Source organism: Hemiscyllium ocellatum, chromosome 2 (genome assembly GCF_020745735.1).
Source record: "Hemiscyllium ocellatum isolate sHemOce1 chromosome 2, sHemOce1.pat.X.cur, whole genome shotgun sequence".
NCBI lineage: Eukaryota > Metazoa > Chordata > Chondrichthyes > Orectolobiformes > Hemiscylliidae > Hemiscyllium > Hemiscyllium ocellatum.
In genome coordinates, this window is record NC_083402.1 from 4,111,298 (window position 1) to 4,127,694 (window position 16,397).

General features: G+C 42.5%; 1 protein-coding gene across 2 annotated transcripts in view; it reads right to left on the minus strand.

The window, feature by feature from the left end:
* The window catches only part of LOC132821540 (growth hormone receptor-like), a 224,262-nt gene that overhangs the window by 61,805 nt on the left and 146,060 nt on the right, over window positions 1–16,397 (minus strand). For both annotated transcript variants that reach the window (XM_060834176.1, XM_060834167.1), the window contains exon 6: window positions 314–476. In XM_060834176.1, the coding sequence (XP_060690159.1) occupies window positions 314–476 (163 nt within the window). The remainder of the gene's footprint in view (window positions 1–313; window positions 477–16,397) is intronic.

The window sequence follows — 16,397 nt, forward strand, 5'->3', positions numbered from 1 at the left end:
CATTAGGGCACAGTTTCACACATGTCAACTGTGCTCGAGTATCCCATCCTAAACTCACATTCCTCAAATTGGCATGCAGCAGGGGAATGGGGAGAAGACTTGCCTTGCTCAGTTGATTTTTCCTCCATCTTTTGAAAATGTCTTACAGACCAGGAAACTGAGGAGGAGAGAAGTTGACCTGCTCTCTGGAGGAAGAGTGCACCATGCAAATAGATTTTGGAGAATACAAAATAACATTCAGAATAGAAATTTCAAGATTGTCTTTCTTATACATGGTTTAATCGACGTGGTTTGTTTTTGAAACTCAACTCACCTTCTACTGATTGTGATACTGGAAGGAACACTTTTAAAATGTTGCTAAATTCGCTGAAATTGCCGATGTTGGGATATGTGCTTCGGATTCGGACCACATACTCTTTCCCTGTTGCAAAGTTGTAGAGTGGCTGTGGTGGATGCTGGTGTGGCAAGGTTTCAATCTGTGAAGACAAGGCAATTCAGCAAAGGACACATCGTCAACTTGGTTGCAGGAAACCAGCTGTATCAAGAAGGCAGCAAAAGAGCAAGAGTTGGAAAACATGTTACCTAACACTAACTCTTATCAACATGCATTCCATTTGAGTGAACAAAAAACAAACAGGTGTCTAAATGTTCCATAATAAATACCAATACCATAGATATAGGTCCAGTTATGGTCACAGAATGCTTAAATGGTCAGCCTCCCTCTCCACTTATTTAATCTTCTGGTGGACATAAATAAAGGCTGAAAGCCTTGAAATTACATCTGACCTCCCTACTGAGGAGTGAAAAATAAAGTAAAATGAAATTGGTATTCTAACCAATCAGTTGTTTGGCTTCAAGTGTTACACTTGCTTTTCTTTAAAATGAGAACCAATATAATTGTCGTAGAGAGTTCTCAATGAATGGCAGGACACTAGGAAGCTCGGAGAAAGAGACAGATTTTGAGGTGCTGCTGTGCAGGTGGCAGGACAGATTAATAGGGTGGTTAAGAAGACATAAAGACATTTGCCTTTATCAGTCATGGCATAGATTATAACAGCTTGGAGGTCATTTTGGTGCTGCACAGGACTTTGGTTAGGCCATAGCTTGTGAAGTTCTACTCCCCACACTATAGGAAGGGTGTGATGACACGAGGGGGTACAGAGGAGATTCACCAGGATGTTGCGTGGGATGGAGCAGCTTTGGCAATGAAGAGAGGCTAGATAAGCTCAGGTTGTTTTCTTTGGAACAGAGAAGGTTGAGTGGAGATCTGACAAAGATGTATAAGATAATCAGCGACATGGACAGGGATTTATTTTATTCACTTAAGTGACATGGCATCGCTGCCTAGCTAGCATTTATTGCCCATCCTAGTTGTCATTGCAAAGCTGATGATGAGCTTCCTTCTACCTGGGCAGCCTACAGCCTAGAGGACTCAACATTGAGCTCTCCAATTTCAAATAACCTCCCTCCCGATTCACTGACTTCCTTCCCAGTACCTCCTCCTCCCTTCCACTACTCCTTGCCACCAACCGGATTAATTCCTCCCATTGACCAACCAGGTTGTACCCTCTACCTGTCTTCACTATTCCCACTTCACAACCTTGTCCCCTGCTTTCCCTTTTACTGCAGCTCCCCCTACACCTATCCCCAGTCCTAAAGAAGGATTAACCCAAAACGTGGACTTAGAACATAGAACATAGAATAACACAGTAGAACAGGCCCTTCAGCCCTCGATGTTGCGCCGACGTGTGAACTATTCTCAGCTCGTCCCCCTACACTATCCCAAAATCATCCGTGTGCTTATCTAAGGATTGCTTAAATCTCCCTAATGTGGCTGAGTTGACTACATTAGCAGGTAGGGCATTCCACACCCATACCACTTTCCTCATAAAGAACCTGCCTTTGACATCTGTATTAAATCTATCACCCCTCAATTTGTAGCTCTGCCCCCTTGTACGAGCTGATGTCATCATCCTAGGAAAAAGACTTTCACTGTCTACCCTATCTAATCCTCTGATCATCTTGTATATCTCTATCAAATCCCCCTTAGCCTTCTTCTTTCCAATGAGAACAGACCCAAGTCTCTCAGCCTTTCGTCATGAGACCTTCCCTCCAGATCAGGCAACATCCTGGTAAATCTCCTCTGCACCTTTTCTAATGCTTCCACATCCTTCCCGAAATATGGGGGCCAGAACAGTACACAATATTCCAAGTGTGGCCGCACCAGCGTTTTGTATAGTTGCAGCATGATATTGCTGCTCCAGAACTCAATCCCTCGACGAATGAAACCTAACACACTGTATGCCTTCTTAACAGCACTATCCACCTGGGTGGCAACTTTCAGGGATCTATTTACATGGACTCCAAGATCCCTCTGCACACCCACACTACCAAGAATCTTTCCACTGACCCGGTACTTTGCCTTCCTGTTATTCTTCCCAAAGTGCATCACATCACATTGAGCTGCATTGAACTCCATTTGCCACCTCTCAGCCCAATTCTGCAGTTTATCCAAATCCCCCTGCAACCTGTAACATTCTTCCAAACTGTCCGCTACTCCACCGACTTTACTGTCATCTGCAAATATACTAATCCATCCACCTATGCCTGCGTCTAAGTCATTTATAAAAATGACAAACAGCAGTGGTCCCAAAACAGATCCTTGTGGCACACCATTAGTAACTGGGCTCCAGACTGAATATTTTCTATCAACCATCACTTGCTGCCTTCTTTCAGAAATCCAGTTTCTAATCAAAACTGCTAAATCACCCTCAATTCCCTGCCTCTGCATTTTCTCCAACAGCCTACCATGTGGAATCTTATCAAAGACTTTAGTGAAGTCCTTGCATACCACGTCAACTGCCCTACCCTCATCTACACGCTTGGTCATCTTCTCAAAAATCTCAATGAGGTTTGTGAGACATGACCTGCCCTTGACGAAACCATGTTGACTACCTGAAATCAAATTGTTGCTTGCTAGATGATTATAAACCTTATCTCTTATAATCCTTTCCAAAACCTTTCCTACAATAAAAGTAAGGCTTGCTGCTCTGTAATTACCTGGATCATTTCTACTACCCTTCTTGAACAAGGGCACAACATTTCCAATCCTCCAGTCCTCTGATACTAAACATGTAGACAATGACGACTCAAATATCAAATCCAAAGGCTCTGCTATCTCCCCCCTCACTTCCCAGAGAATCCACGGATAAATCCCATCCGGCCCAGGAGACTTGTCTACTTTCACTCCTTCTAGAATTGATAATACCTGGTCGTAACTAACCTTGATCCTTTCTATCTAATATCTCATACCTCTTTCTTTTCCTCAACAATATTGTCCTTTTCCTGAGTGAAAACCGAAGAGAAATGTTCGTTTAGCACCTCTCCAATCTCCACAGCATCCACACTCAACTTCCCACTTCTGTCTTATCATCCTTTTATTCCTCACATACCTATAGAAAGCTTTAGGGTTCTCCTTTATTCTATTTGCTGAAGACTGCTCATGTCCTGTTTTCTTAACTCTCTCTTTAAATCTTTCCTAGATAATCTGTCACTCTCCATCGCCTCATCTGAACCATCTTGCCTCATCAACACATAAGCCTCCTTATTCTTCGTAACAAGAGGTGTAATTTCTGTAGTAAACCACGGTTCCCTTACCTTATCACTTCCTTCCTGTCTGACAGGGACATACCTATCAAGGACACACAATATCTGTTCCTTAAGCCAGCTCCACATTTCCATTATCTGCATCCCCTAATTTTGCTACCCCATTCTATGCATCCTAATTCTTGCCTAATCGCATTATCATTGCCCTTGCCCCATCGATAACTCTTGACCTGCGGCATGTACCTATCCCTTTCCATCACTAAACTAAACGTAACTGAATTATGGTCACTCTCTTCAAAGTGCTCACCTCCAACTAAATGAAACACCTGGCCTGGTTCATTACCAAGCACCAGATCCAGTGTGGGAGAAAGTGAGGACTGCAGATACTGGAGATCAGAGCTGGAGGGGGCTTATGCCTGAAACATCGATTCTCCAGCTGCTTGGATGCTGCCTGACCTACTGCGCTTTTTCAGACCAGATCCAGTGTAGCCTCCCCTCCTCTCGGCCTTCAACATACTGTGTCAGGAAACCCTCCTGTACACATTGGACAAAAACTGGTCCAGTCGACGTACTAGAGTTATAGCATTTCGTCAATGTTGGGGAAGTTAAAGTCCCCCACAATGACCACCCTTTCCTTTCACTCCTACCTCCTAGGTAGCACCTCCGGATGCTACCTAGCCTGCTGTGTTCTTCCAGCGTCCTGCCTGTCTACTTTGGATTCAAGCATCTGCAAATTGTTTTGTCCCTAACCTTCTTGAATCTCTGCAGACCATGTGCTGTAGATGGACCAACAATGCCATTAGGGAGGGCCTTTCAGGATTTTGACCCATAAATACTGAAGATGGCAATACATTTCCAAGTTAGCATGTTGGGGAGCTTGAAGATAAACTTCCAGATGGTGGTGTTCCCATGTATACACACTGCTTTTGTCTTTCGAGAAGGAATTGGTCGTGGATTTGCAAAGTGCTGTCTCAGGATATTTAATGGATTTCTGCAATGCATCTTGTAGTTAGTGCACACGGCTGCTACTTAGCATCAATGGTGGAGGGAGTGGGTGCTTGTGAATATGGCGCCAATCAAGCGGGCTGCTTGTCCTGGATGGTATCAAGCTTCTTGAATGCTGTTGGAGCTGCACCCATCCAGGCAAATGGCAGTATTCCAGCATACTCCTAATGTGTGCCTTGTATATACAAGGCTTTGGGGAATCAGGAGTGAGTTATTCACAGTTGTTCCTAGCCTCTGACCTGCTCTTGTAGCCACTGTATTTATATTGTAAGTCCAACTGATTTTCTGGTCAATGATAACCCCCAGGATGTTGATAGTGGGGCTTTAACAATGGTAACGTATGCAATGTAAAAGGTCAGAAGCTGGATTGTTTCATATCAGAAAAGGTCATAGCCTGGTACTTATGTGGCACAAATATTACTTACCACTTTTCAGCCCAAGACCAGATATTGTCCAGATCTTGCTGCATTTGAACATGGACTGCATCAGTGTCTAAGAAATCATGAATGGTGAACATTGTACAATCATTGGGTAAAAAATGAGGTCTGCAGATGCTGGAGATCACAGCTGAAAATGTGTTGCTGGTTAAAGCACAGCAGGTTGGGCAGCATCCAAGGAATAGGAAAGTCCTGATGAAGGGCTTATGCCCGAAACGTCGAATTTCCTATTCCTTGGATGCTGCCTAACCTGCTGTGCTTTAACCAGCAACACATTTTCAATTGTACAATCATTGGCAAACATCCCCACTTCTGACTTTATCATGGACGAAAGCAGCAGAAGATGCTGGACGTAACTCTGAGGAACTCCTGCAGAGATGACCTGGAGCTGAAATGACTGACTCCAACAACCACAACTTATTTCTGAGTAAGTGCTGCTTGATAGCACTGTTGATCATTTTACTGATGATTGAGAGTAGACTGGTAATAATTGGCTGAATTAAATGTGTCTTGCATTTTGTGTATAGGATATACTTGGGCAATTTTCCACATTGACAGGCAAATGCCAGTGTTAGATTAATATTAGAACAGGTTGGCTAGGTGAGCAGCAAAGTCTGGAGTACACATCTTTAGTACTGTTGTCAGGGTGCATAGCCTTTGTAGTAACCAGTACCTCCAACCATTTCTTGACAAGTTGTAGACTAAATCGAAGTGAATATGAAGCAGTTGTTCCCCTTAGTTGAAGAGTGAATAATGAGGAGACATTATTTTAAGGTAAAAGGCAGGAGGGTTAGGGAGGATTTAAGGATACCTTTTTTCACCCAGTGGGTGATGGGAATCTTAAATGCACTGCCTGTGTGGGTAGCTGAGGAGAAAAACCTCACAACATTTAAAAAGTAGGTGGATGAGCACTTGAAATGGCATAATGTTCAAATCTAGGGCCATGCGCTGGAAAGTGGGTTAAGCGTAGATAAGTCAAATAGACTCGATGAGTTGAAGGGCTTTTTTCAGTGCTATAAACCTATTTGATTCTGTATCTATTCACCTTACAGATAACAACCTGAAATTATATAGGGCCTCACTGCTAAATGGGCAACGTTGTGTTTTCAGACAGAAACAGGCACCATACAAACAAAGAGGTTGACCAAGAGCTTGTTTTCTTTAAATTTGTCCACAGGATGTAGGCAATGATTTGGAGTTTTGATTTGGATTCCCATGTAGTGTGTCAAAGTTTGCAGATGGCAGTAAGATGAGTGGCAGAGCAAAGTGTGCAGAGGGCCATTGAACTTTGCAGAGGAACATAAGATACTTTGAGTGAGTGGGCAAAGGTCTGGCAGATGGAATACAGTGTTAATGAATATGAAGTCATCCATTTTGGTAGGAATAACAGTAAAAAGAATTATTACTTGAATGGTTAAAAAGTTGCAGCACGCTGCTATGCAGAGGGATCTGGATGTTCTTGTGCATGAATCACAGAAGGTTGGTCTGCAGATACAAGTAATTAGGAAGGCAAATGGAATTTTATCTTTCTTTGCTAAAGGGACTGAGTTTAAAAGCAGGGAGGTTATGTAGGCAGCTGTACAGGGTGCTGGTGAGGCCACGTCTGGAATTATTGTGTGCAGTTTTGGTCTCCTTACTTGAGAAAGGATGTACTGGCACTAGAAGGGGTGCAGAGGAGATTGATTCAGGAGTTGAGGGGGCTGGCTTATCAGGAGACACTGAGTAGACGGAGGTTATATTCATTGGAATTTAGAAGAATGAGGGGGGATCTTATAGAAACATATAACATTATGAAAGGAATAGATAAGATAGAGGTAGAGAGGAAGTTTCCATGGTCCTAAGGTGAAACTAGAACAAGAGGACATAGCCTCAAAATTAGGGTGACTGAATTGAGAAGGAACTTCTTCACCCAGGGGGTTGTAAATCTATGGAATTCCCTGCCCAGTGAAGTAGTTGATGTTACTTCAGTAAGTATTTTTGAAGCTAAGATAGATTTTTTTTTGAACAATGAAAGAATTAGGGGTTACAGTGAGAGGACGGGTAAGTGGAGCTGAGGCCATGATAAGATTTGCCATGACTTTATTGATGGCATGATGGCTTCTAGTTCTTATGTCATTGATATTGTCCATCACTAATTGTCCAGAGGGCAGTTCAGAGTCTGAATTTGGAGTCACCTGTACACCAGACTAGATAAGGACAGCAGATTCCCTTCCCTAAGGATGTTAATGATCCAGATGGATTTTTACAACTATTAACAGTGTTTACATAGTCCATGGGCTGATAAGTTCCTGGGAATGATGGACTTCATGCTAGCATCTTCAGACAATCCCTTGTGCAATTGTTAATGCATTCATTTTAATTTACAAAAATTCCCGAGATTTAAGGAAGATTTGAATACATTGGAAAATACCAAATCTAACTTCTTTATTCAAAAGAGAGTGAGACAGAAAGAAAGACACTATAAGCCATTTAGTTTAACATCTGTCATAGGGAAAATGTTAAAATCTACTATTAAAGACTTAGAAAAACTTAAGCCAATCAGGCAGTCAATGTGGTTCTGTGAAAGAGAAATTGTGTTTACCTAATTTGTTAGAGTTCTTGGAAGAAATAGGTGCTTGTATAAAGGAGAACCAGTCAATGGGCATATAGATGGACAACTCCTACATCTGCCAAATGTAGGAAATATAAGAAAATCTGAAATTATCCACTTTGACAGAAAGAATTAAAAGAAAACATATTACAGAAATGATGAGAGATTACAGATCTCTTAGACTGAAAGAGATCTAATTGGACTTGGATATCCTCATGCAGAAGATTAAATGCAAGTACAACAAGTAATTAGGAAAGCTAAAGTTATCCCTCATTACAAAAGAAGGAAGGTTATGATTCACTTGGATAGGGCATTGGTAAGATTACATCTGGCGTACAGTGTTGGTCTCTTTATTTAAGGAAGGGTGCGAATGCAATGGAAGCAGTTCAGGAAAGGTTTACCAAACCAATACAGGTTGTTCTGCTATAATACAACAGTTGTGTTTCTCTGCGACCTCATGCTATAGAAAATCACACTATGGAAAACTGCTATTGAAAATTGCACTGTCAAACATTGCTAACACAAAATCGCTAAAGCCATTCAACAGAAAGCTTGCATTATCCAAATAATGTCCACGATTTGACAATTATTAACCAATTCATGCTGACTAAACGCACGTTTTAGCAGAATGACCTGAACTGGGTATGGTCAGGTTCTCTTATAAGGAAAGGTTGAACAGGCTGAGCTTGTATCTGCTGGAGTTCACAACAGCAAGAGCTCACTTCATTAAAACAAACAGTCCTGAAGGGTCTTGGATGTGGAATTGAATATTTCATCTTACAAGGGAATATACAACTAGAGATCACGTTTTAAAAATCAGGGGTCCTCAATTTAAAACAGCAATGAGGTGAAATGTTTTCACAAAGGGTCACAAATCTTTGGAACTCCCTTCCTGAAAAAGCAGTGAGAACAGAGTCCTTGAATATTTTTATCACAGAGGTAGATAGATTCTTGGTAAACAAGGGGGTGAAAGATTATTGGCATCTGGCAGGAATGTGGTGTAATCAGAGCCAAGAATACATTGGATAAATGATTATATCTTAATAAATAATTACCAAGTTATTAAAAAAGTTTTAAGAACATAATTGCCTATTGCTGCATTTGATTTGTAGGAGCCACTCTTCAAATAATGCTTCATATATTGTGTTACTGAACCAGATGAGACAGAGACCCTGGTTTCTGTGCGGTTGTGACTCTGTAATCGGCTTCAGTTTGTCTCAGCTGGTGAGAAGACAGAGTTCTCACTGAAGACTATGTCTCAGCAGCTGGAAGGGCTATGTGTTGATATTAAACAAGCTCAAATTTCAGATTCAGTTATGTTCCAAACAAACTGCTTACCATCAATGTCACAATTTGAAAAATGAACACTCAAGCTCCCTGCTAGAACATTGCTGTTGCATCAGTGTGTCAAAGGGAGAGGCAAAACAGAACAGAGCAAAAATGTATCTCTCCTGTTGGAAAAGAGTCTGCAGCAAATCTTTCTTTAAGAAAATACTTGGTTAGAGAATTGTATTTCAACCATGTGTCTGTTCAAAACTCTGTTCAGTCTGTTCTTGTGAAATAACAGGGGAACAAGGGGTGGATTTGTTGATCTGTCATTTCAAGGAGCACTCGATTACACACCAGCCAATTTCTGGGCTGCCTCCCTATTGGGCTCAGCTGGCAGCCAATGGTGTTTACATAAAGAGATCCCCTTCAACAAAGCCTCAACAAAAAGAGAGCAGAAGTCAAGGAGAGATGGACACCACAGGGAGTGGGGTGTTTTATTTTCCCCTCCGACTCTATTTTAATTTAATCCCTGCCCTCTCCTTCACTTTTTTGATCACGCAGCATTGCCCTTTGATGAGAAGGGCACTGCTTTCACTGGCCATTCGGGTGTTTCCTTTTTTCCTGATGGTGGAAATCGAATAAAGATTTGTGCACTTAGTTCTTCACTGTGTCCTACACCTACACACACACACGACATGGGTGCCAGGGAAAAATAAGCACTACCACAGTTAGGTGTAGTATGGGGTAAGGAAAAAAAGAAAAATATATATATATAAAACCAGGAGATTAGTATCAAAAACAAAGAACAGAAGTTTCTATCAGCTCCAGGTAAAAGTGCTGCGTTTCCTAGTGTCTTAACATTTGTTAATGCGTGCATGTTTAAACATTACAGGGAGATGACTGAATAAAACAGCAATGCTGAAGAGAGCCAGCTTCAATTCCAGCCTCCTCCTTTTACAGATCAATTTAATAGATTCATGAACCTTCCTCCAATGAGAATTATTTCTCCCAAGGCATTGATTAAGAGGGTAAAATAAGGTATAATAGTAAGTTTGCAGGGAACATACAGACTTCTGTTGGTATGTGAAGAAGAAAAGATTCATGAAGACAAATGTAGGTCCCTTACAGTCTGAAGCAGGAGAAGTTAAAGTGCGGAATAGAGAGGTGGAAGACTATTTAAATATATATTATGATACTGTCTTTATAAAGGAGAACATAAATAAACTTGCAAAAAATTGGACAACACAGGGTCCAGTAAGAGGAAGGAACTAAAGGAACTCAGTATTACTAGGGAAATTGTATTGGTGAAATTGATGGGATTAAATGTCAACAACTGTCCAGAGCCTAGAGTACTTAAGGAATGGCCCTAGAAATACTGGATGCATTGTTGATAATCTTTCAAGATTCTATACACTGTGGAACAGTTCCTATGGATTGGAGGTAGCTAATGTAACCCTACTATTTAAAAACGTCGTAGACGGAAAACAGGGAATTATAGACCAGTGAGTCTGACATTGGTAGTGGGAAAATGCTAGTGTCTGTTATACAAGATTTAATAGCACAGCACTTGGAAAACAGTGGCAGGATCAGATACAGCATGGACTTTCAAAAAGGAAATTGACAAATCTACTGGAATTCTTCGAGGATGTAACTTGTAGAGTTGGTGAGGGGGAGCTACTGGATATGGATTACCTGGCTTTCTCAGATGGCTTTTGAAAAGGTCCCATATAAAAGATTAGCATGTAACCTTAAAGTGCATGGCACTGGGGTGGTGTATTGAAATGATTAGCACACAGGAAACATAGAAGCATAGAAAAAAATACAGCACAGTACAGGCCCTTTGGCCCTCAATGTTGCGCCAACCCAAGCCCACCTAACCTACACTAGCCCACTATCCTCCATATGTCTATCCAATGCCTGTTTAAATGCCCATAAAGAGGGAGAGTCCACCACTGCTACTGGCAGGGCATTCCATGAACTCTCGACTCGCTGAGTAAAGAATCTATCCCTAACATCTGTCCTATACCTACCTCCCCTTAATTTAAAGCTATGCCCCCTCGTAATAGCTGACTCCGTACGTGGAAAAAAGTTCTCATTGTCAACCCTATCTAAACCCCTAATCATCTTGTACACCTCTATCAAGTCACCCCTAAACCTTCTTTTCTCCAATGAAAACAGCCCCAAGTGCCTCAGCCTTTCCTCATACAATCTTCCTACCATACCAGGCAATATCCTGGTAAACCACCTGGTAAACAAAGAGTGAGTCTAAATGGGTCATTTTCCAAGCAGTAGGTAGTGACTAGTGGGGTGCCACAGGGATCAGTGCTAGGGCCTGAGCTTTTCATAATGTATATTAATGATTTAGATGAAGGAACAAAAATGTAATATCTTCAAATTTGCAGATGATACAAATTTGGGTGGGTGGCCGAGCTTTATGGATGATGTAGAGATGGTTCAGTGTGAATTTGACAAGTTGAGTAAGTGAGCCAATGCATAGTAGATGCAGCATAATGTGGATAAATGTGAGGTTACCAACTTTGGTAAGAAAAACAGAAGGCAAATTATTATCGAAATGGCGATAGATTGGGAAATGGGGAGTTGTATAGAGATCTGGGTGTCCTTGTACCCCAGTCGCTGAAAGTAACCAGGCAGGGGCAGCAGGCAGTGAAGGAGGGAAATGGGATGTTGACCTTCATAGTGAGAGGATTGGTGTCCAGGAGCTGGGATGTCTTGCTGCAACTGTCCAAGGCCTTGGAGAGACCACACCTGGAATACTGTGTGCAGTTTTGGTCTCCTTATCTGAAGAAGGATGTCCTAGCTATGGAGGAATGGAACAAAGGTTTACAAAGCTGATTCCTGGGATGTCAGGACTGACATACAAAGACAGCATGGATCGGTTAGGACTACATTCACTGTAGTTTAAAAGAATGAAAAGAAATCTCATAGAAATCTATAAAATTCTAACAGTACTAGAAAGGATAAAAACCAGAAGGATATGCCCATTGATAGACAAGTTCAGAACCAGGGGTCATAGCCTAAGGATATAGGATAGGCCATTTAGGACTGAGATAAGGAGAAATTATTTCACTCAGAGACTGTGAATCTGTGGAACTGTCTGCCACAGTATGCGGTTGAGAATTCTGGGTCTGTACTTGATGGAGTTCAGAAGAATGAGGGCGAATCTGATTGAAACTTACAGAATACTAAGAGGCCTGGATAGACAATAGACAACAGGTGCAGGAGTAGGCCATTTGGCCCTTCGAACCAGGACCACCATTCATTATGATCATGGCTGATCATCCACAATCAGTATCCTGTCCCTACCTTATCCCAAGATTCCACTATCTTGAAGAGCTCTATCCATCTCTTTCTTGAAAGTATCCAGAAACTTGGCCTGCACTGCATCCTGGGCCAGAGCATTCCATATATCCACTACTCTCTGGGTGAAGAAGTTTCTCCTGAAGTCTGTTCTAAATGGCCTACCCTATATTTTTAAACTGTGTCCTCTGGTTCTGGACTTATCCATCAGTGGAAACATGCTTCTTGCCTCCAGAGTGTCCAATTCTTTATTAATCTTATACTTCTCAATCAGATCCCCTCTCACCTTTCTCAACTCAAGCGTATACAATCCCAGTCACTCCAATCTTTCAACATATGATAGTCCCCCTGTTCCGGGAATTGATCTCATGAACCTACGGTGCATTCCTTCAATAGCCAGAATGTCCTTCCTCAAATTTGGAGACCAAAACTGCACACAATATTCCAGGTGTGGACTCACTAGGGCGCTGTTCAGCTGCAGAAGGAACTCTGTGCTCCTAGACTCAATTCCTCTTGTTATGAAGGCCAGCATATCATTAGCTTTCTTCACTGCCTGCTGTACCTGCATGCTTGCTTTCATTGACTGATGTACAAGAACACCTAGATCTCATTGTACTTCACCTTTACCTAACTTGATTCTATTTAGATAGTAATCTACCTTCCTGTTCTTGCCATCAAAGTGGATAACCACACATTTATCCACATTAAACTGCATCTGCCATGTATCCGTCCACTCACCTAGCCTGTCCAAATCACCCTGTATTCTAATAACATCCTCCTCACATTTCACCCTGCCAACCAGCTTTGTGTCATCAGCAAATTTGCTAATATTACTTTTAATACCTTCATATATATCATTAATGTATTCAAGGTTTGTGCGAAGATTTGTAGCTCGGGTGCTCGTTGTTGTGGTTCTGTTCGCCGAGCTGGAAGTTTTTGTTGCAAACGTTTCGTCCCTGGCTAGGCGACATCAACAGTGCTCTGGAGCCTCCTGCGAAGCGCTTTTTTGATGTTTCTTCCGGTATTTATAGTGGTCTGTCCTTGCCGCTTCCGGGTGTCAGTTTCAGCTGTCCGCTGTAGTGGTTGGTATATTGGGTCCAGGTCGATGTGTTTGTTGATGGAGTTTGTGGATGAATGCCATGCCTCTAGGAATTCCCTGGCTGTTCTCTGTCTGGCTTGCCCTATGATAGTAGTGTTTTCCCAGTCGAATTCATGTTGCTTGTTGTCTGAGTGTGTGGCTACTAGGGATAGCTGGTCGTGTCGTTTCGTGGCTAGTTGATGTTCATGTATGCGGATTGTTAGCTCTCTTCCTGTTTGTCCTATATGGTGTTTTATAGTGTATATAGATCCTGTTTGTCCTATATAGTGTATATATAGATCCAAACACTCCATACAATCAACACAGGAATTCTTGGACGTCATCAGGAATACACACATAGACAAAGAAGAAACCATGATCTCATTCGACGTGACGGCACTGTTCACTTCGATTGACAAAACCCTAGCCAGAGAAACAATAGCCAACCTACTGGACATACAGAACAGAAAACAGGAGGCGGAACCTATCAACAAAGACGGCATACTTAAACTACTGGACTTGTGCCTCACTACACACTTTACATTCAACAATCAGATATACGAACAAATCAACAGAACACCCATGGGATCACCAATCTCGGGACTCATAGCAGAGGCAGTTATGCAAAGGTTAGAACAAACAGCCCTACCACAAATTCAACCCAAACTCTGGGTCAGATATGTCGATGACACGTTTGTAGTCATCAAAACACGGAAATAGAAAAAACACACCGGATCATCAACGCCACACTCACAGGAATCCGATTCACGAGAGAAGTAGAAAAGGATAGCCAATTCCCATTCCTAGACGTGATAGTACAGAGAACACCGAACGGAGAATTCACCACAAGGGTACACAGGAAACCAACACACACAGACCAAGTCCTAAACTATGAAAGTAACCACCCCAACACACACAAACGAAGCTGCATCAGGACACTATTCAAAAGAGCCACAACACACTGCAGTACACCAGAACTGCGAAAAGAGGAAGAGGAACACCTATACAAGGTATTCGCCAAAAACGGATACCCGCGCAACTTTATCAACAGATGCCTAAGAGATAGACCACGGAACGAGGACATGCCACAACCAAAAGGACTAGCCACACTACCATACATCAGGAGCGTTTCAGAACTGACAGCCAGACTACTGCGACCCTTAGGACTCATAACGGCACACAAACCAACAGCCATGCTCAGACAACAACTTACTAGAACAAAGGACCCGATACCCAACATGAGTAAAACTAATGTAGTTTGCAAAGTACCATGCAAGGACTGCACAAAACACTATATAGGACAAACAGGAAGACAGCTAACAATCCGCATACATGAACATCAACTAGCCACGAAACGACACGATCAGCTATCCCTAGTAGCCACACACTCAGACAACAAGCAACATGAATTCGACTGGGAAAACACTACTATCATAGGGCAAGCCAGACAGAGAACAGCCAGGGAATTCCTAGAGACATGGCATTCATCCACAAACTCCATCAACAAACACATCGACCTGGATCCAATATACCAACCACTACAGCGGACAGCTGAAACTGACACCCGGAAGCGGCAAGGACAGACCACTATAAATACCGGAAGAAACATCAAAGAAGCGCTTCGCAGGAGGCTCCAGAGCACTGATGATGTCGCCTAGCCAGGGGACGAAACGTTTGCAACAAAAACTTCCAGCTCGGCGAACAGAACCACAACATCATTAATGTATATTGTAAACACCTACAGTCCCGACACCGAACCTTGTGGTACCCCACTGGTCACCGCCTGCCATTCAAAAGGGAGCTGTTTATCACTACTCTTTGTTTCCTGTCAGCCAGCCAATTTTCAATCCAAGTCAGTATTTTGCCCCCAGTGCCATGTGCCCTAACTTTGCTCACTAATCTCCTATGTGGGACTTTATCAAAGAGTGAATGTGGAGAAGATATTTGCATTAGTCAGAGAGACTAGGACCTGAGGCCATAACTTCAGGGTGAAGGGACGATCTGTAGAACTAAGATGAGGAGGAATTTCTTCAGCAAGAGGGTACTGAATCTGTGAAATACACTGCCACAGAGGGCTGTGAGGCCAAGTCATTGAGTGTATTTAAGACAGAGAAAAATCATTTTATTCAATAGCCATTTCTTTACCAGGATGTGACATTTTCAATTCTCCAGTGTTCTGGAACCACCATTGTAACTCAGGAGGATTGGAAATTTACAGCTTGCGTGGCTGCAGCAGCAGTAGTGTGTACCATCTACAAGATGCACTGTCAAAATTTACCAAGGTTCCTTCGACAGCAATTTCCAAATCCACAACCACTTCTTAGAAGGATAAGGGCAGCAGATACATAAGAATATCTCCACATGCAAGTTCCCTCCAAGCCACTCACCATACTGACATGGAAGTAAATCACTGTTCCTTCACTGTCACTGGAATCCCCTCCCTAAAGGTATTGTGGATGTACAGCATATGGTTCAAGAAGACAGCTCAGCAACACCTTCTCAAGGTAAGCTAGGGGCAGTAAAAAATGCTGGCCCAGCCAGCAGCACTCATAGAGCCATAGAGATGTACAGCATCTTCGGTCCAACCTGCCATGCTGACCAGATATCCCAACTCAATCTAGTCCCACCTGCCAGCACCTGGCCCATATCCCTCCAAACCCTTCCTATTCATATACCCATCCAAATGCCTTTTAAATGTTGCAATTGTACCAGCCTCCACCACTTCCTCTGGTAGCTCATTCCATACACGTACCACCCTCTGCTTGAAAATGTTGCCCCTTAGGTCTCTTTTATATCTTTCCCCTCTCACCCTAAACCTATGCCCTCTAGTTCTGGACTCCCCCACTCCAGGGAAAAGACTTTGCCTATTTATCCTATCCATGTCCCTCATAATTTTGTAAACCTCTATAAGGTCACCCCTCAGCCTCCGATGCTCCTGGGAAAACAGTCCCAGCCTGTTCAGCCTCTCCCGTAGCTCAGATCTTCCAACCCTGGCAACATCCTTGTAAATCTTTTCTGAACCCTTTCACGTTTCACAACATTTTTCCGATAGGAAGGAGACCGGAATTGCATCCAATATTCCAACAGTGGCCTA